Genomic DNA, 20,803 nt, shown 5'->3' with positions numbered 1-20,803 from the left:
TCTTGTGCCACTCAGTTGTCAGAAGATGCCCAAAATTAATCTCTCTCAAAGTTGTATTTTCCTAATTTAAATGGACTTGTCTCAAAGCATGTCTGTATTTACCTGTTCATTCTATGCCTAAGATGCTGTTCACAAAGGCGTTAGATGAAGGATCACTTTTACATTTGCTGCGTAGTAGACACAGAGGCTGTAATTATGCATATAATACACATAGTAAGAACATGTTCAAACCTTAATTTACTCACACATTACATGCACTATGCACAAGTATTATGACATTGACATAGTCATTTTTGTACTGAACGCCCACACGCGGCGTAAGTGTGCTTTCTATATACACAAGACATGTGTATAAAGGGTATTTAAATCTGCATACATGTACTACACATGTGTAACACAGTATTTCCATAGGTGGTCTTTGGTGCTGCCCTCTGTGTGATGGAAGTGGGGGAAACAGATGGCAGGGTAGGCAAGCGCGCGAGGGAACGAGGGCTCGGAGCCCGCTGACGAGACAGCAGGACAGGCTACCGACAGGCTACCGACAGGCCCGATGTTACCCTGGACGGGGAGCGCCGCCCAAGTTGCCAGATCAGCACACGTCAGGGCATCTGACACCGCAGCTCTCAATCTCTTAAGTCCATTACATAACAGCAAGGAAAAGACAACTGCTGTACTTTGTATTAGTAGGATGTTTTGCTGCTGTGTTATAAAGTATTAGATTGCACTGCTGTTATTTTATATTGCATCTACTTTGATATTCTTTAAACCAGTTTCCACTAACATAATGTAATCCTTTGCCTCTGAGCATCACAGCAATGTACTGCAAGGCATGGGATTCTACTGCAAGGCGTGGGACTCTAAATTGATGGAACAAAATAATAATTCGGTGGATAAATGAAGCATAAGGTAAAGAAATTTAACAAAAGAAATAAAGTAAAACGCCAGGAAACCCCAGAAGCACCAAACAGTTTATACCCTAATGCTGACATCGAACCCTAAATGCTGACAAGTCAACGTTAATGCAACATATGGTTACTGCTCGCTGTCGGCAGTTTTAACGGAATTTCTATTCCATCCTAAGAATTCCCACCATTAATTTCTGCCCATTGAAAATGCATTACTACTTCATGCTGTGTTTTCTCATATATTTGTCTGAAAATTTGTTTACGCGTGCATTGGATGTGACAGAATTCAGTACGTCGAAAAGAGATGTCCTGGCTGTGTTCTCGATAAAAGGCTATCGATACTAAAGACTCTACGGTCACCTATAGTCCAGCGCTGTGGAGAATCACGGCTTTTTAAATCCTTTCGGGGAGGAAGAAAAAGCGGATCTGTGCTTGCTGTGAATGATACCTGATTCCCTGGGGGCGAGCACCTGAGCATCCGCAGATTCATCAAATCAAACAATGTACTCGTTCCTCTGGAGGACATGAGTCACATCGCGTTATATCAGTGTTCATTAAAACGAGATCCATGGCGAAATTATTCTGTGTATCGCAGCCTGAGGAGAATGCGGTGCTCGTATTAAAATGGAGATTCGCGGGAGTGTGGGGACCGTGTGAAGAATAGTTAACAAAGGGTCTGCTCACACCCATTTCTCCTTGATTTCAGAGGTTCTCAGCTATTCAGGGCCTCCGATCGAAAATGCAGGCTCGCTCTGATGAGATCGTCAAGGAAAATAACTGAAAGTGGGAATATTATAGTAGTTTGACTTAAAGATCCTTGAAACATGATGATAGACCTGAATTGGCTTCTCATAATGTAACTACTTAATTGTCAATCACTATTGAAGGCCTGATGAGAGAATTTCAACTTAAAGCAGAACTGTGTTGCCTTATTATACTTTATTTACATTTCTTCGCGAGGCATAAGGAGGCTTGACACATCAGCAGTGTTTCATGGAGAAACTAAACTTTTTGCTGTGCGTCACTCACAATGTCCACATATCCTCCTATTATTTTGCAGAGGGAAGCGTGTGCAGTCCACGTGAGGTCGAGCGCCGTGCTCCCGCCTCGGTCCAGTCGCCCGGGGTCACCTGGGGTCACCTGGGGTCACCCGGCCCTACACCTGTGAACGCACCTGTGAGTCGGCAGCTCAGCATCCAGCAGACGCGCGGTTCTCTTTCGCCGCAATCGCAAGACCAGGCCCCAGCCAGACTCGGGAGACCAGTCGTGATCCTAGCTGTTTGGATCATTTCAAAGCTTGCTGAATATTGCAAGAGAATTGGTGGACTTTATTAATGTGAGCTGTCCCGCTGAGAGATTCATTTAAAGGCCAGTGATTTCATTTAAGCCCTAAAGGCTACCTGCTATACCTTATACAGGATCCACAGCAAGGAATTATGGTCTTCGCTTCCAACTTTCTGCTGCACAGCATAGCTGATTTATAAGCGTTGGCTGAACACCGTAATCTAGCATAATACCGTGTTTTTACAAGTCCATTTGAAACCTCCGGTGATGGTCTCATTTATATTTGCCTCGGTCACGTCAGTCATCCCATCAAAGTAAAGCTTGCAGGATTTCGGATGGAGCTGGAGCTTTAGAGAAAAGCGCCTTTTACCAATCATCCAACTGTCTGATCTCAGTCTTTCGCAGTCCCTCTTTCTGTCTAACTCAGCAGTAAGTGATAATGAACGAACAAACTAAATAATCGAAATTCACCAGCGCACATTATTACCGAGGCATCTCCGAGACGCTAAGGCGCCGAGTACCTTTGTGTCCCGACGAACAAATATATACAGGTGTGTTCCTCAGCGCACGAGATTCCCAGGAAAAGGGCTCAAGGATGGAGGTCGGAAGCCCTTCGACGTCGGCGCTGCCGTGTAATTAATGGAACACGGACGGGGAAGGTGGCGTTTGTTAAAACGTGTTTCCGTCTCCAGTCCCTACAAAGAGCGCACACCTGCGGGGGGAGGGGGTGTCGCGCCGTTGCTCCGATGTTCACCACTCCCGTGCCTCACGGTTTGATGGCCGCTTCGGGGCCCAACATCACACAGCGGCTGCTGAAAAACAGGTTGCAGGGGTCCTGGTGCACAGCCCGCCGCCGGCGACGCCTGGAGGGCTACCATGGAAACAAGGAGTGTGACAGGCTCTTGGGGATCTGCCACAGCTGCGGGCGCTTCCCCCTGACAGGCGGATGAAGACATCACTGCCACGTCGCGCGCAGCAACAACAGCTGAAGAGCAGCCCAGCCAGCACGGACCGCTTTGAAACGGAAACGCCGTCCTCGAGCCGGGCCTGCGCGCGCATCCGGAGAGGGCACGGCTCCTTTCTATCGTTATTCTTCCTAGCAGGGAGGAAATGAATAAAGGTAAGTTGCTTAGATGCAGATCAGCCACATCGCTTGACCGCTGCAGATGGAAGAGATGTTATGTGCTCCGTATCTGTGCCAGAATGAAGTCATTTCCCTAGGCAAGATATTGTCTCCCACCTTTCCCCTCCAGGTGGCTCTTCGTTTAGGACACACGAAAGAGCAAAGTGCACGTGTCGGGGCCGTCGACGTGACGGCGAGGAAGCGTAAGCTCGTGGTTGCTGTGACCCCCGTTGAATGCCACTGATGTTATTTACCCTAGTAACAACTGTGCAGCTGACAGCAACAGACTCTTCCTGGAACTCCTCGAAAGGAGCCATGGGCGCTCCTCCACATGCAGCCCCCGAGACACCTTTGGCATTATCAAAGACAAACAGGTGGTAGAAAGAAAGTGTCGCGTGAATATGTCATCCTGGAAACGGCCAAAAATCCTATTTTCCAATTCGATTTCGTGTACAGCGCGAGCATTTGTGACCAAGCGTTTGGGAAAGAGGGTATACGTTGCTTTGAACGCACGCTTCATATGAAACCCCTTTTATCTCGGCGCGCATCAAAAATTACAACGGCGAATTCCAACCGGAGCTGTGAAGGTCAGCCGAAAACCTTGCACTAATAAAATATTAATAACGTTGCATTTGATCGTGCTGGCGAGTGTCACCCACTCTTATTAGGAACTGAATTATTAGACATTAATCATGTCTCACTTAGCTCCTGCTTGGCAATGGGCTCTTCGGAGGTGGCGAGCTGACGATCGCTTTCCCGCGCAGGAGGGTTTAATGCGTTTCTCATCTCGGATGCCGCTGGGCTTCGTGGAGCCGGGGCAGAAAAAGCATTAAAGTTCTCCTGTGTGCGATCGGCGTCCTCCGAAGCGCAGGGTCACGCCGACTCCTCCTGGCTCCGAGGCGATCCCCGGTGGCAGCTCCTCGGAGGGCCCCGTGATGTCTCTATAAGCCTGTCAGAGAGAGCGCCTGCGGCGGAGCTGCGTCCCTGTGAGCCCGCGGAACTCCCCCCACCCCTGCACTCCCACCAACGCTCTTTCGCCGGGCGGAGGAGGAGGCCGGGTCTGAGGAGCACCGAGGCGCTCGATACCGCGGTCCGTCAGAACAAACTCCCATCGCCGGCAACCGGGGCTCCGCCACGCAGCGGGAGCCAGACAAGGTGCGAGCCCACCTTGTCTATTTTTACGAAAGCCTGCTCGCTCATTTTATAAGCAGCTTCATGAAAAACACGCACAAACTTTGATGAGATGCATCTTCTCCACGATTACCATATTTCCAACAGCAGACGAGCGTAAACTTTCCCTCAGTTTCTCCCAGAAGTTGAGCCCTGCGGATGCATTAATGTAACAATTATGATGCGAACCACGCCGACCCGTTCCGGCTCCCTGAAACACCGCGCTGCGGTGCGGGAGAACCGGACACGCTCTTCACAGCGGAGTCACACGTGATAGAAACAAACCAAGAAGTGCCAAGTAACTGGATTACAAGTACTGAGGACCATAAGGGTGGCTTTTGCACAAGGAGGACAGATAGACATGAGATATGAGCAGTTTGCATACCTTCAGCAAATATCCCTTAAATTACTTTGCGTTAAAGCAGGAAGCCGGCCTCTCTTGTTTGTGCCGTATGCAATCTTTTAAACATGCAAAATAGTTTCAAAGTGCAAAGTTAACACGCACAAAAGAACACTGCTAGTTTACAGACACATAAAAATTCAAGTGTTATCAGATGTAACCCTATAGTTATGAACACTGCACACGATTGGTCATTACTATTGCAATTTAATAGGGCCATACTTAATTAAAATTATGCATGCTACCACTCTACATCCTTTTAAAAAATGTGTTACACAACAGTACACAAAGATCAAGGATTACTTATTAAAGCAGATATAACCTTGTTAGAACATGAATAAATAAGAAGATGAAGTAGAAGAGGCGCACCGAGTATTGTTTGCCTTCGCCGGGGCCACTGTGGCACTGAGAAACACTTGTGCACCGAGACGTATATAGGGCCACTAGGCGTGTAGGTGATTTCAATGGGAACTCAAAGCTGCAGAGTGCACTCTGGGAGATGGCTCTCATCCGGACCCAGCTTTTTGTGTTCGGCGGACAACAAAGCGCAGATGAGCCATTGAGTGTGTTGCGCGTAACAACCAAGGAGCGTCTGTGGGGTGGGAACCCATAGGCTTCTAGTGACAGGGCACGCTCTGCTTTCAGATGTGATCCGTCCACAGTGTGGTCTGTCCTGTAGGAACTCAGCTGCTGTTCTGTACTGAAGCAAAATCAGTTGGCCACCCTTCACAGAAAATGAGTGCAAATGGATGTGTTTAATATTACAGCTTATTTTGTCTTATTTATAATACATTGCTAGTTTGCTGTAAATGAAGGATGAAACCAAACATGCATTACAATAAAAATGTACAAAAATCTAAAACATCTGTGGAAGAATAGCATGCAGCCACTTTCATGAATACTATTTAAAACAGATAATACACTGAGAAAAGGAATTAAGACCCCTATTTCCAGAAAACTGGGTTGGAAATGTTAAGGACATCAATGATGAAGGAAGAGAATGCAATATAACACAGATACTCAGAGGAGTTGTCAAACAGTTGTATAATAAATTATGCATGTGGACCAGTTCATAAGTACTGTACATTTAAAACAGAGAGTTTCTGAAATAACGCCAGACCCACTACCATAATGTGCAAAGCAGTTTTAAGCATTCAGTGTTATAGTGGACCACCTTTAACCATATTAAAAGTACATAAATAATTTATCTTTAAAAAGAATTAGACCAAGAAAAAAGTGATCAATTGCTTAAGAATTCCAACAAAAATATGCCTTAAGCAGCAATTGTACTTTATCGATCTTTTTTGCTATTGTTGCACACCTGCTGCCACAACAGCCAAAACCGTCACTGGTTTTAAGACCAAAACACAAGTAGCTTTGTGGCCACATGGTTTTCAGGATAACACAAGTCTAAGCGATAAGAGAAATGAGGCACAGCAAACATGACTGCAGCGACTCTCATGCATAGTGTTCCTCTGGGGCTCTACCACGGCTCCCCCGCAGGGCGGTCTTCCACGCTTCGGGGAGCCGAGGTGATGCGACAGGCCCCGCCGAACACCCCAGAGGATGTTCTCGCGCCGGTTTTGCTACCCCCTTGCTCGTGATAGACGGTCCACATTGACAAACCCCTGGGTGAGCTGACAACGGGAGGGGGCTCATGGGGAGTGGGCACACCTACGGAGCACACTTCTTTTTCCTGAGCGGACTCTGGGTGCCGGTTGCCCTGGCCTCGCTGTACTGCACCTGTGAAAACAAACGGAGGCTCCGGTTAGAGGCAGGTAATCCGAGCCGGGCAGCGAGCCCCGTAATGGCCCCCCGAGGACAACATGTGTGGAGGAAGCTGAACGGCGCTTGCCAGTAATGAATCATTTTTTAAACATGGCCACAGCCGGGATTAATCACAGGCAAGAAAGATGGGAAAAGTCAAGGGTTCCCCAACAGCAGCTCGTCTACAGCGCTCATATTGGAAGCAGACTTTCGCCGCTGAGGACATCCGTGATGTATAATCGCTCATCGTGAGTTGCGTCGTTTCAAAGGGAACCTTGAGAAGCTGAATCCGAGGCACATCTCACCTCTGACACGTGCGTACTGGGTCTGAGAGTCTTTTCTGCACACAGTTCAGAAGTTCTGCCAGGCCTAGACCTTCTCCCATTTTCACCTGGCCTTCATGCTTGCCCTTTTCGTTTCGACAGCAGGACAACATTAGGAGTTTGTTCCAAACTCGCACGGTTTTATTCATAGCAGGCTGACGTATTTCATGTGACTTCGCTAAAGAATGCCTAACAAGAGAAACTTCAAAAGTGGCTGTTATTGTACGAAAAAAGTCAAAAACATCATGATTACTGGAATGCCTTGTTATACGAACTTTTATTTTTATGAACAGTTTATCCTCCACGTAAAGAAAAATAATCAAAATCCAAATGTGTGATAACATCACAGGAAAATGAGATCCAAAGATGAAGGACTACAAGGTTAAGTGATCCGATAATCCGTTCGTTGTCAAAAATCGCTTATCCCAAGCAGGGTCACGGCGAGCCGGAGCCCAACCCAGGAACACAGGGCACGAGGCCGAAGGGGGAGGGGACACACCCAGGACGGGACGCCAGCCCGTCACAGGGCACCCCAAGCAGGACTCGAAGAACCCCAGACCCGCCATGCAGCAGGCACTGGCCGAACCCTGCCGCACCACCGCAGGCCCCCACGATCCGATAACGTTCATTACATTTTATAAAAAGATTACAAAACAGCTGTAATAAAAAAAAATAAAATATTAAGAACACAAAGGACTGTATTATTTATACATGTTACAACTGGAAAAACGCACAAGCACGGGCTGTTAGTGCAGACTGGGCCCATCATTGGTCCCACTGTTTCCATCCTTCACACAGACCCATGGAGCTCCTCCTGGGAACTACAGGTAGCTCAGCCACCAGTAAAAGTAGTAGCTGCAAATTAAATTAGGCAATTTAAGAGGGTGCAGTTAATAATATCAGGAGTGTGTGATACAACACTTGATGAACAGCTGAGAACTTTGTCCCCTCCAGCGCAGGCCCAGTCTTCAACACCGAGAAGCTCTTCGGGAGCAATGTAATAGATGTACTATCGTATACGTGATCATTTGGTGTCTTAGAAATACAGTCTATGGTTATGATAACTACGATAAACAAATACAACAATTACTGTGCAACGAACCCCTGTATTGTACAGGTATGACATTTAATATTTGTAATCATGCCAGTGATTTGACCATCGAGTCACCTGTGCCACTTGGGGAAAGTGTGCCGGTAAAGCACCGCCGCTGTACTGAAATGTACTACGGTAACAGTCGGCATTTTGGGGAGCGTGAAAGTAGCGCTCAGCTAGTCAACTGAACTGAAGTAGCTGTCAGCAGTGAACAAAAATACGTTCAACATATATACTGTATATATATTTAAATTATTAAATATTGCTATTCGGTTTCCAGTTTGTTTTATTTATTTTTCACAGACTTGTGTTCGACACTTTAGCTGAATGAAGGTAGAGATTCCACGCTAATTATTTAGGCCTGATTAAAATGGAAGGAGGGAGAGAACAAAGAGTCTGCCAGCTGTACCTGAGCGGGAAAGACTCCTCAGAACTGACAGATGCTGTGTGTCGGAGGATAGAGGAGCAGCCATCAGAGGCTCCTTCTGAAGCTGCCTTTGTAGATTCCACACAGGCACTAATTACCAACTTATTTGTGCTGGAAGGCTGGAGTCGGCTTCAACTTTTGTTATATCTGCCTGTTTGTGTGTTGCAGAGTGCGCCTTACTTTGTGGATGCAACTAAAAACATGATCCCCCAATATGGCATTTGCATATTTTTTGTTGGAATGCAAAGTAGGACAAAACATTTAAAATGTACATCCTGAAGTTACTGTCAGGTATGCCCAGTGTGTGACAGAGTCACTCCATAAGCAATACTAATATCTTTCCATTGTTTTCTATTATCAAATGTAAACAAGGTTTTTCAAATCCCCGACAACGTGTCCCAGTGGAGAGCATGCATTCATGAGCCTGCGAATATGTTTACTGCCTAATGTTGCCAGCCTGCAGCGGCCAGCCAAAACGCTGCTCTCTGAAAGGCCTTCCTCTCCGCATTGACAGAAATTTGGCAAGCGGTCTCAGGGGGGACCACCTCGAGTAGCTCGGGGATTAGAGGCGGGCGGACCGTTTGGGACGCCGCCCGGCCAATTTCTCCCGAGAGCCTGCGGAGGAGAGCGGGGCTCGCGGGTGAGCTGCACGCTGGCCTCGCTCCGTGCTTGGGCAAGCAAACGTTGACTCCCTTTCACGACCATTACCAAAGAGGCACTTTTTGAGCTGGCAAGGTCCGGAAGTGTGCGATGCGAGCGCAAACGACACGTCCGTCAGCCGCATATGGCACGCAGCGGGCCCACTGCAGCCCCCTAGTTCATTAATTGACTCCCCAGCCTGATGTGACAGTGGCGTGCTCACGGCCTTGGCCGACACCGACCCGGAGACGTCCATTTTGACGGGGCTCCTGGCCAATTGTGTTCTTGGACGGTGTCGTTTAATCACGGGCAAACAGCGATAATAATGGGTGACAAGTCTGAGGGAACCTGGCTGGACCAAAGTGTGCGCAGGCCCCATGTGATCCCCAAAGAGGCCCATCAACACACACGGCTACATGACTAGGGTGAGGTGCTTCAAAGCTACAAATCAATTAGCAATTCCGCCAAGCTAGGGAGGAGGCATTTGCTGAACACGTGGGAATTGCGTGCAAGCAAACACCAAAGAGGTCTATGGAGAATCTTCCTCTTCTTACCTTTTGAACATCAGAAGGAACTCTCCGGAGGAAATCAAGTACTTCATTATTATCGATGGTGTATGGGTTCCGCAGCTTCTTGGTGAATTTGTGAATGCCTGCAAAAAGAGACTCCGTTATTAAATAGGATATTCAGGTAATAATGAAGTGTCTTTCAGAAGAAATCCATTTCAATCACCTGCAGTCCGAGTGAAAGCACAAAGTTTCAAGTGTCACTGGTGAAAATGATGAAAGAATGCGGTGGATCTGGAGCAATCAGACAGACTGACTAGATATAAAAAAGCACAGGTATAAATAAGCTACTGAAACAGAACAGTTCAACCACTGTCATTTCTCTCACAATAATGCACATTTTTAACCCATTTGTGGACCACAAACGGCTTTGGGATACATCCCATATAGATCTTGTCTATGTCTACAGGTTGCCGCCGGGCCCATGGGTTAGTTACGGAGCCGCCCTGCTCTCTACTTCTCCCTACAATCAATGTGTTTGCCCTTTATTTAAGCCTTTCCTCACTGCAACATCGTCCTCTCGGTCCGCACCCCTCCTCCACTCACCGCACCCTTTATCAACGTTGCAGTATCTTGAGCAGTAATTATAGATCTTTCATGCCCATAGACACAGGAATATTTTGAGCCTTTTCTCCCACTTGAGCGGTAGCTCTTGGCGGTTGAACGTGTAGCTGCCATTAGGAACAGAGACGCGCCAACTTGAAAGCTGTGCCTCGGAACCGCGTGGCTAAGGGCACACGGAGGAGGCGGTTTGATGGGATCGTTTAATACGAATTGGCTATCGACCGGATTTGAGCCTCGGCGTCTCTGTGGTGTTGTAGGCAGATAGATGGAGGAGCACCGTCCATACCCATCCCCCCACCCCACCTCACCCCACCCCACCCTACCAGCAAGATCACCCTGCAGTCGTCTCCCACCCCCTCCTTTTGACTCCTGGGACAGCTGTCTGCCTCTATACTGCTACTGCAATTAACAGGGGGGACAGGCCAGAAAGCCACTGGATGACATTGCCTGAGGAAACATGTATTATGTTGTACAGTCCATTCCTCTTACTGTTGTACACACACCCCAGGCCATGTTACGGTACAGCGCAACGTGGCATATTACTTTGGAATTACCGAATTGTCGGCACATTGGAACTGATGGGGCTGCACATTTTAGTACTTTTTTTTTTAAAAAAACAGTGTTGCTTGGTTATATACTCTGCCCTGTTTGCTTTTCTGGATTAAATAAAATAAGTAATCAGAGGTCATCCGTGATGCTTTGTGTGTAGCTGTTAATGGAGAGCTCCTCTTCGCTTTACTTCAATCAACGCGCAAAGGTTTTTACTAACAATAGCAGGCCGTAACATTAGAGTCTGAGGAAATATGAACACTACAATGCAAAAAAAATGGAAATGTTTCAGAAGCGTTTGCAATTTAGGAGCCAGTTCTGCTTGTTGAGGCCTTTGAATTGCCCTCAAGTGAGTTCTGTTACTTTTCTTGGTCAAGCAAACTATTATTCTCTCAGCCAGGGTGGTGATGGCTATAGCGCAATCCCTGTAGGACTGGTCAGAGCAATACATAAATTACGAAAGAACCCTATACAGGAATCTCACATGTATCTCCAACACCATCTCATGGCCCATCCGCCCCCATCAACCTGTTGACAGAAAACTCTGGGAGTTGGGAGTTTCGCGACAGCGGCAAAGGCACTGGCGTTGAACACAGAAGCAGAGAAAAGACAGAAGAGCACATCGCCTAGTGCTGTGGTGCAAACCATTCTTACCCCAGATTAAAACAATGTAACGCAGGGGGATGAAGTAGGCAATAACCGTGGCCACAAACAGAACCAGACAGGCCAGACTGGATAAGAATGGCACGGACCAGTTGAAGGTGCTGCAAGGAAAAATACAGACAAGCAAATAAAATTAAGCAGTCAGCTGAGAGTGAGGACTATGCTTATGGCTTATTTCCAAAATTTGTATGTTGCTGAATCTTACAGAACTAAAAATTCCACAAGTAAATTTAACGGGGAAAAAAATGACATCAACTTATCTGTTCTGTGTAACACTGCATGTTGTTTAACACATTCAATTCACAGCTCAGTCATGTATAATGTAAGGAAGGAGCAGAAGCCACCATACAAAGGGGTCCACTGTGGGTAGGGCTGAAAACCAATGTTACACACACAGTACCACCTCAGCACTTAAATGCCAAACAGAAAAGAAATAGCCCGTTTCTGCTCTTTTGGGGCTGCATGTTTAAAATACCTGAAAATTAAGTGACTCAAGGATAATATATTTCATTTTATTTTTCCATAAAAGTAAAAAGGTCAAAAAAAACTATTTTAACAATTTCTGATCTAGGAAGAGTTGTGAAAAATAAAAAATGTGTTAGAAAATTCAGTCAATAAAGTGTGTGATATCAAGAAAAAAGAGAAACATTTCTCATGTTTCACTGGTCGTCACCACAGGGAGTATCAGGATGCAAGATGTTATACAAGTAAGAACCCAATAAACTTTAGTAGACGTACTGTAAGTGACTATAAGTGTGCAAAAACTGTGCTGTTTTCAGGAATTTTCCCTTTGTCTAAACAGCTGTAATATCTTTTTTTTTGCTTTATATACTGCATTACGGTTTTAAATCAGGTTTAAACAGGTGTTTTAAAAATATAAACTGTACTGAAAAACAAAACTGTTCAGTTCGGACGGTTTGGCCGCCTTCCCACGAAATAGTCTGATATAGGAAGGATTGAGTGTATACAAAATGACCGGGTTAAAAAGATCCAAGTCCAACTTAGACAGAGACATACGATACCAGCATCATCATATACATTCTGTGAAGCAGTGTATGCACTATTTTTAAAAACCTTCGCTGTCCTTACTTTTTAATCCTTTCCCCAAAGCACGCAATTTCCTCCAGAAGGCTCTGAACGGTCACCACAATTTCTTGAATCATGTGAATTTTTTCCATCAATCCTCTTCTCTCGGATTCCTAAAAATAAACAGGCAACTTGTGAGAAATGTCAATTGTTTGGGAATGCAGACAGACCGGGGCTTTATTCTGGAGGGCTGTCAGGACTAATTTGTCAGCTGAATGCCCTGTAATGAGCACAGACTCCCTATGCAGACCTGCCTTCCGAGAGCAAGCAAAAGCGGGCTTTCAGATTTACCTGCGAAACGTTGTCGCGAGGGTAAGGATTTCACAATTTCTGTTCCGGTATTACTATTATTATCATTATTGTTCTAGCCTACTATTTAGGAACAGGCATATAGAGTGAATATCCATATGAAGCACAACAGAAGATGAAATGGAGGAAAAATACATATTTAAAAAAAGGCTACTCTGAATGGCAGTAAGCAGGCAGGTTGTTCTGAAGAATTCCCAGAAAAGCTGCGCAGAATCCACAAGGGGATCAGATCGCAAGATATGTAAAAATTTATTGATACTAAAGGAAACTGCACATTAGGTAGGTCCCCAATTGTGCACAGGGCAAGTCCTCTCTCCTGCTGCAACTCTACCCCTCCTCAGAGCAACTGCCCATGATCACACCTTCCAGACCATAGCCGACCCGCACTCACGGAAAACTGCTTGAGGGGTACAATGTCTCCTGCTTACACCATTCTGCACTCCTGATATTAATTGATTCATGTATTTATGACTTGTCTTAATTTCACTGGGTCACATTAACCCAAACCCAACCCGATATGTCTTCAGTGTTGTTCTGTGCATTATTTATGGGCAGTTGTGTTGCGTGTCCTGGGTTTGGAAGAGCTCAGTGGGACGGTGTAGTAAATGTTTCATGCTGATGAATTACAGTGAATCGAACAGCAAACTGCTCAAAATATGGTGTGCACGGAAGTGGGTTCTTAAACCACCCAAAAGTTCTAGGAGAGACAGTGACATCAGGACTGGTCTCTGTCTGGAGTACATAAAGGCAGAACTCCTACGCAGGGAGCGGGACATACTGTACATGGATTAGTGCAGGCGAAAGGGGCCAGAGATCCTGCACATGAAAAGGAGGAAATAACGAAAGGAATGATGAGAGCACAAGAGAAGGAAAGAAGGCGGTGAGAGGAGGGGGGTTGATCTGTCTGATGTTCTTTGTCATCCTTAGCCTGGAAGATATGCACGAGTTCCTGCTAAGATAGGACGCAGACTCCTTGTCGTGACAGGGTCCAGGCAGAGCCGTGTCAAACTCTTGCCAGCTAGCCCGTGAGAACCTCGCTAGAACGCCAGCAGGACTCCTCTCGTAAACCACAGCTACAGGAAGAAGACAAGTACCACTGCAGGGCCCTGGGCGGACCGCCACAATCTTGCTCCAACCTCGACTTAGTAAAATGCCTTCGCTATAAAGATCACACGTTTTGAGACTGCACCGTGTGAAACGAGGATATGCAGACTTTCGGCGCTTGCTTTGCCTCCCCTCCGTAGCATCGGTGCCTCTGCAGCATACGAAGCTACCGGAGCGATGGCCAAATGAGCAGGAGGAGGTTCCCGGGGCTAACTTCTCAGGAAAACAGCAGCACGGTGTTTACAGCAATAAAGAGTAAGGCGCAGGCTGTTTGGACTTGTTCTGAGCCTCACATGAGAAGAGTACGAAGAAGGGAGAGAACTACCGAGGGAGGAGAGTTTAACTGCTACCAATATGCACATAAGGCAAGCTGTGTCAGAGATTCCTTCTGAAAGATGAAAAACAACATCGCACGCCTTTCATGTTAATAAAGACGGAAGAATACAAACACAAGCAGGCGCGGTGTCTGCGTCAAGGAGCTTTCAGGATTATTCCCACTTATCTCCCTAGCCACCTTTGAAGTTCTCCATCTTTCGCTGGGCCCGTGCTGCAAATCTCACATTGCTCATTTGATTATTTTAATCTTTGCGAATTCCTTTTCTTGCTCCTTGTTTCATTACTCCTAGAAAACAAAATATAAAGCAGCTCCCTCAGAAGTAGGAGGGGTAGGCATTAGTGGGGACAGACTTTCAAGAGTCACTAGAAAACTGGTGTCAGATCATATTTAAATTCAAGATAAAATTATAAATGCAATCTTGTAAGGCAGCATTTTTAACTAAGGATTTGATGTGAAGTACAAAGGTAAAGAGGAACTCTCTTTTCACATGGTTAATAGGCATAATCAAAATGCGTAACAAAAGCTCAGTTAACATTCCTTTAATTTGAGTAAATGGCATCAAATCCGAATGTCCTTTGTAAAACAGATGTGTGCGCATCTTCCAGTGACTTATTTTATGAAGGAAAAAAAAAGTGGCACCTTAATGAAAACCTGCAGCATTTTAACCATCGGTGATAATATCTTACTTTTAGAGGAATGTGACAACACATAGGGATACTACAGTCCTGGAGAATGTTACTATAAGAGGTCTACTCAACTCACAGGTTCAGACTTATACGATGTTCCCTCTGTACTTCTGGAGAGAGTCACACAGAGATGACCCCGTGATGGCGGGATGCTGATTTTCCTTAAAAATATGCATTTTTTTTTCCATTTAAATGCTTCTTCCTTTCAGGTTAACTAATGGCGATGTAAAAGGGTAGGAAAATGTGCTCACAGTATTACTGGTGACCCACTATAATTCATACTGAACAACAAAAAGAGTAACAGGGTCCATAATAAACACTATATTTAATTTACATTTATCTCATTATAGCAATCTCTTCTGAAAAACCGTATCATCAATAACAACATAAACATCCTATCATGCCGACAAGGTTTTCACTAAATCATTCTTTATTCATATGAGTTTAAAATGAACTTGAGCAGAATTTTAGTCACCACATTTAGTACTAATCAGTGTTTAACCAAAAAACATTATAGAGGAGACTATGATATGAGAGTAGGAAGGGTAAAGCCTTACTGTCTGATCTGCTTTCACAGTGTCACACTAAAACTCTTATGCCAGCCATTCCAACAAACAGGTTCAAATTAAAGCTGACAGCTTTAAATATACACCGGTAAGTGGCAATTAGGTAATTGATATGGGAGTTATTGAATTTGTAGAATAAAATATTACTTAGGTGAAGTACATTCATGATGGAAACTGGCAGAAATAAAAAAGAATTATAAGGAAATATACAGAAAATTGGACAAAAGGATGAGGGAAACGGAGAGGGGAAAACAATTGTATCCTGTTAGCATTGTTTGTTCCAACATGTAAAACAATGAAATATGAAAATAAACTATATTCATAATAACATAGCGATATAATGCTGATGCAACAAACAACCGTGGCAGATATTCATAAATAAATTGTGTGATTCTCGTGTCTTTATTTTCTATTCAAACATAGAGAAATAATAACCATTTCATTTTGTTCTCCCAGGCAGAGCACTGTCCTCTTACAGCCCTTTCAACAGTTATTACAATCCCTGCACTGCTAAGCACACCCTTATGTTCACATGCACATATATCATAATATTTTAATACGGGAATTAGCTGCTCCTTTCAGACCTGATTTGGAAGGAGGGTCTTTTCTGTAACCCGGGGAGTTCCTCGCCTTTGGTCATCAGTACAGAATATATTGAGCACATTATGGATATGAATGTGAGGCTCAGGCCTAGGGTGGAAAGGTCATTGCTGGGGGGCTTGAAACCAGTACCTCCGTTCTCCACTTCCCAGTCATAAAGCAGTAAGAGGAAGGCGCCTTGCCATTAACCCCTTCATTACAGGAGCCGCAAACAGTAATGCAAAGGCAGCCGGCCCCATAGTTACAGTCATTGATACTGTACTGTGTCTCAGCAGAGTTTCTATACAAAAATAGTATCTACATGGGGTCAAACATTAATGCACAAATTGAGAAAGATATCACTCTAAAAATTTACCTATAAAAGACAAGTAGTGTTTGATTAAGGCTCTGCTGAGCTTGTGAACAGTATGTAGCGTTAGGCCGGACATGTCATGGTTGAGGAATGGGTCTGCATGCTGAGGAATCTGTGATAATTGTCATCGGTACGTGCTCCTGTTGTAAGCCATGCCGGTTTTCACATGCCATTTTACTTGTGGCAGTTTGATTTTTGTGATTTTTAATTGCAGTCATGAGACTTCAGACCACCGCGCTCACTGTAGTTGCAGTAGCAGACTGGTCCAGTTGAGATATTAGTGCTGCTCTCCGTTTATTTGCACACTCTTGTGTAAAATACTGTGTTGTATGTGAGATGCTGTGCTCGCTTAGTCACTGGACTACTGTCAGGTCAAGGTAGCGGTGGACCGGATTCTACCCCAAAAACACAGAGTGCAAGGTTAAGGACAGAAAACCCTGGTGTGGATGCAACAACATCACAGATTTTTTGCTGTAGTCTTGTGTAATTTCATCTAGGATTAATAAAATTCTTTTCTTTGTCTGTTTAGAAAGCTCTTTATGATATGTAAATTTATATCTATAATGTAGTATGAATGACTGCAGTTCAGTAACTAAGAGTTTATGTGGTTTACCACCAATAATAATTTAATGAATCAGAAAATTTTCCCCGGTTCCTAGTCAAAAATTTCAGCATCCAATGTATTGCTACATTCACTTAAACACATTAAATGGCAAATTACTTAAGCATGACTTATTTCATTTTTCCAAATACTATCTATGCCAACAAAATTGGGAAAAAATAAGAGGACTTTCTTTTCTATTATTTCACTCTAGCTATGAATAAAAGAAGAAATGAGAGGTTAAAAAAAAAAAAATCAGCCTTCAATTAAAATTACCTTCTCGTCATCTTCTTCATCATCACCCAGGTCCATGTGGTCCTATAGAAGAGAGACTAGTATGTAAGTGTAAGGAGTCGTTCCAAGCACCATTCTAACTTCTCTCATGAAACAACAGGGCGCATGGGCAGCTGGGCCTTTTGTAGCACTGAGATAATGGAAATCTGCACTTGTACATGCAATCCATGGGAAAGAGGCCCGCTACCGCACAAATGTGGCCTTGTGGTGTGGACCTTGCACAAAGGGAAAGCTACGCCACAGAGGCTGGGCTATGCAGTAGGGCTACAGAAAAGCAATCTACAGCCTTCCGAGAACAAATTCAAAAAACACAGATACAGGAATGCATTTAATCAGGGCTGCTGTTGCCCAGATCGTTTTACATCAAGTCATCCTAAGCCCTGGCAAACCACATTGTACCACCACCCCACCCCCACATCCCTACAGCATGATGACCCTGGCTTGTGGATGATCATAGCTAGACCAAGCAGGATATCTGGGTTGACCCTAGTTTTAACATTGCCCCAAGACGATGCCACTGTCATTGGTCTGTGACAGCCACTTCAGAAGAATAACATCGCAAAGAGGTAGCAAAAGGGTTGTGTCGGAGCCTGCAGGGGGCAGGTGTGCGCTCTGTAATGGGGTGGCACAATACAGTGTGTGCCCTCTTGGTGCAATGTGCATGACATCGATTTACAGAGTGTGAAATCTTAGCAAGATATGGTGATGTTTCCGTTGGGACAGAAAGCAGCCAAAACTGTGTGTGGTTTCCGTTTTTGATCTCATACAACATTTTATGGTATACAGAATATGTATAACTACTTGCAAGTAACGTAGCAGAGCTGCCATCTTGCGATGAAAGGACCTGGGTTCAAATTCCAGCTTTTACTGCGGTACCCTTGAGCGAGGTACTTACCATGAACTGGTACAATAAAAATTAACTTGCTGTATAAATGGGCAAAATCACTGAAAGTAGCTTAACACCAAGTCACTCTGGAAGAAAACATTTGAATGAATAAATGTAAACACAGCTCAATTTAGATGGAAATAAGAAGCGGTGGCGCTTTGCGGGAGGTGTGCATGTCGGGCCTGGTCCGAGCTGAGCGGCACTCACCAGATCGTGATTATAGCTGACCTTCCCAGAAGCAACCTGGAAGTAGTTCCAGGCGATGAGCAGGAGGAGGAAGAGAGGCAGCATGAAGAGCTCCCAATGCCACACAGTGAACAGGAAGATCTGAAATGACAGAGGACCGTGGGGCCTGTGACTTTCACAAGCTCTGAGATATATAGGACTTCACAGATATGATTCACTGGGGTTTCCTCTCTCAGCTCTTCAGACAAACAGCAAGGGTTTGCTCTATGCCAGAGTGGCCTACAGTCCTGTCCCTTCACACTCTGTCAAGTCTCAGATGCTACTGGTGGGGAACAACTGGGTTGTACAAAACCTCCCAAACACAGACTCCACCTGCCCGGTACTGTGCAATTCTCAGGAACAGGAAGCCAACAGCACTGGCAGTGCCTTCCAGATGAGGACGCGTCTCACCTGTCTGCCTGCGACTGCTCGCATATGGGTACATTTTCGGCGCCCGCTTCCGTCACCGAGGCGGCACCGAGAGATGCGAGACCCCCGGCAGTAACGGGATGATTCATACTGAACAAATAATCCTTCAGACTTGCGCGGAGGGCTGGCGCTGGGCACTGCCTGTGACTCCCACCACATTTCACAGCTGTGCAGCAATCGGAACTGAATATTTAAACCCACTTACTAACAACCTAATGAGTCACGGCCTCGAATGAGGTTATCTAAGAGAGCTGAGGAAAGAGATGTGAAGAACTCTTGCACGGACTTGGTAATCATACTAACAAGTTTATCACAAACAATTATAAAGGCAAGATACCTTAGACTGTAGAAACTGATGGCAAACCATCAGCACAAACTGTTTATTTATCAAAAACACTGTCCGCTACTGTCGAAGCAACACGCACACACACGTAAAAAAAAATGGTTATTAAAGAAATATCATCTTTCACCTTATGTCCCTATTAAAAAGAAACTGAAGAACAGCACGGTGGCACAGTTGGTTGCGCTGCTGCCTTATAGCATCTGGGCTGTTCAGATATAGGTTTGAATCTGGCTCTGCGTGGAGTATGCATGTTCTCCCCACGTTTGTACAGGTTACCTCCAGGTGCTCCGATTCCTTCCCACGGTGCAAATACATGTGCTTCTGATGAACACGTGACTTCAAGTTGTCTGCAGTGCGTGACTTTACCCTGCAATGGACTGGTGTACCTCGAGTGCCTTGGTAGGCTCCGGACCACCGTGACCCTGACCTAGACAAGGGGCTGACAATAGTGAGTGCATATATAAAACACAGATAGATAACTTATTGCTCCCAAACAAAAACTGCACGCCCGGTTCAGGGGAGGGTCCAGACGTGAGGAAGTATGAGGCAGACTTACTAAGTGTTTAAAACAAAAGACAAACAGTGAAATGAACACATAAGAAACATAAAAGCAGAGCTTTGGGCAGCATCTGCATCTACACCAGTTCTGAGCTCCACAGCGCGAATGTTCCAGTCCTCCGTTTGGTTATTTAAACAGTGACGCTACACCTTGTAGCCGATAATCCCGGAAGTGGGCTGAGCCACGCCCCTGCATGCCACACTGTGCGTTTGAAGACCATGTTTACATACATTTCAGAACCGCTTGCCCCGTACGGGGTCACGGGGAACCGGAGCCTACCCGGCAACACAGGGCGTAAGGCCGGAGGGGGAAGGGGACACACCCAGGACGGGACGCCAGTCCATCACAAGGCACCCCAAGTGGGACTCGAACCCCAGACCCACCGGAGAGCAGGACTGCGGTCCAACCCACTGCGCCACCGCACCCCCTACATTATACTAAAATGGTGCAGGGCTGTCAGGACTGTTTAGGCTAACGGATGTACTTTTGACTCTAGGGTATAAAGAGTATTTACTGAAAAATGAAGAAATGCAGCTCACACCTGCGGTAACACCGCACTGCACCGCACCGCACCGCACCGCACCACATCATGCTGCTGACATGTCTGGTACAATTTGGCAAGCTTTGGCTAACGGGGCCTTCAGGCTTCTCTTGTGGCCTGTAAACAGGACATATCAGCCAGCATGTGGGGAGCATATGGGAGACCTCCAGAAGGGTCTTCACAGGAACTCTGACCTCGTACTGTCACCCGTCAGCCTGCTCCTCTCACAAAGCGTCAAAATACACCACCTTATAAAGCTAAATGTAAAACATACTGTACGTACCTGAGGGAACAGCAAGCCAAACAGAACAATCTATTATTGTAATTCATCTGTTCCCAGGAGGGAGGGAAAACAGGTGAAAATTTGAATAAAAATAAATATTCATGAGGGGTGTAGGAAGTCATCACAGAG

The 20,803-nt window shown here is 45.5% G+C and overlaps 1 protein-coding gene across 2 annotated transcripts in view; it reads right to left on the bottom strand.

Annotated features, from left to right (window-relative positions):
* Window positions 1–4,822: 4,822 nt before the first annotated feature.
* Window positions 4,823–20,803, bottom strand: part of LOC108926619 (multiple C2 and transmembrane domain-containing protein 2-like) — a 62,517-nt gene continuing 46,536 nt past the window's right edge. For both annotated transcript variants that reach the window (XM_018739416.2, XM_018739417.2), the window contains 6 exons: window positions 18,502–18,621; window positions 17,391–17,432; window positions 12,563–12,672; window positions 11,465–11,574; window positions 9,686–9,783; window positions 4,823–6,625 (listed from right to left, as the gene is read on the bottom strand). In XM_018739416.2, coding sequence (XP_018594932.1) covers window positions 6,557–6,625; window positions 9,686–9,783; window positions 11,465–11,574; window positions 12,563–12,672; window positions 17,391–17,432; window positions 18,502–18,621 — 549 coding nt within the window. In that variant the 3' untranslated portion in view covers window positions 4,823–6,556. The remainder of the gene's footprint in view (window positions 6,626–9,685; window positions 9,784–11,464; window positions 11,575–12,562; window positions 12,673–17,390; window positions 17,433–18,501; window positions 18,622–20,803) is intronic.

The sequence above is a fragment of the Scleropages formosus genome, chromosome 7 (genome assembly GCF_900964775.1).
Source record: "Scleropages formosus chromosome 7, fSclFor1.1, whole genome shotgun sequence".
In the NCBI taxonomy this organism is placed as follows: Eukaryota; Metazoa; Chordata; class Actinopteri; order Osteoglossiformes; family Osteoglossidae; genus Scleropages; species Scleropages formosus.
This window is presented reverse-complemented; position numbering and strand designations above follow the sequence as displayed.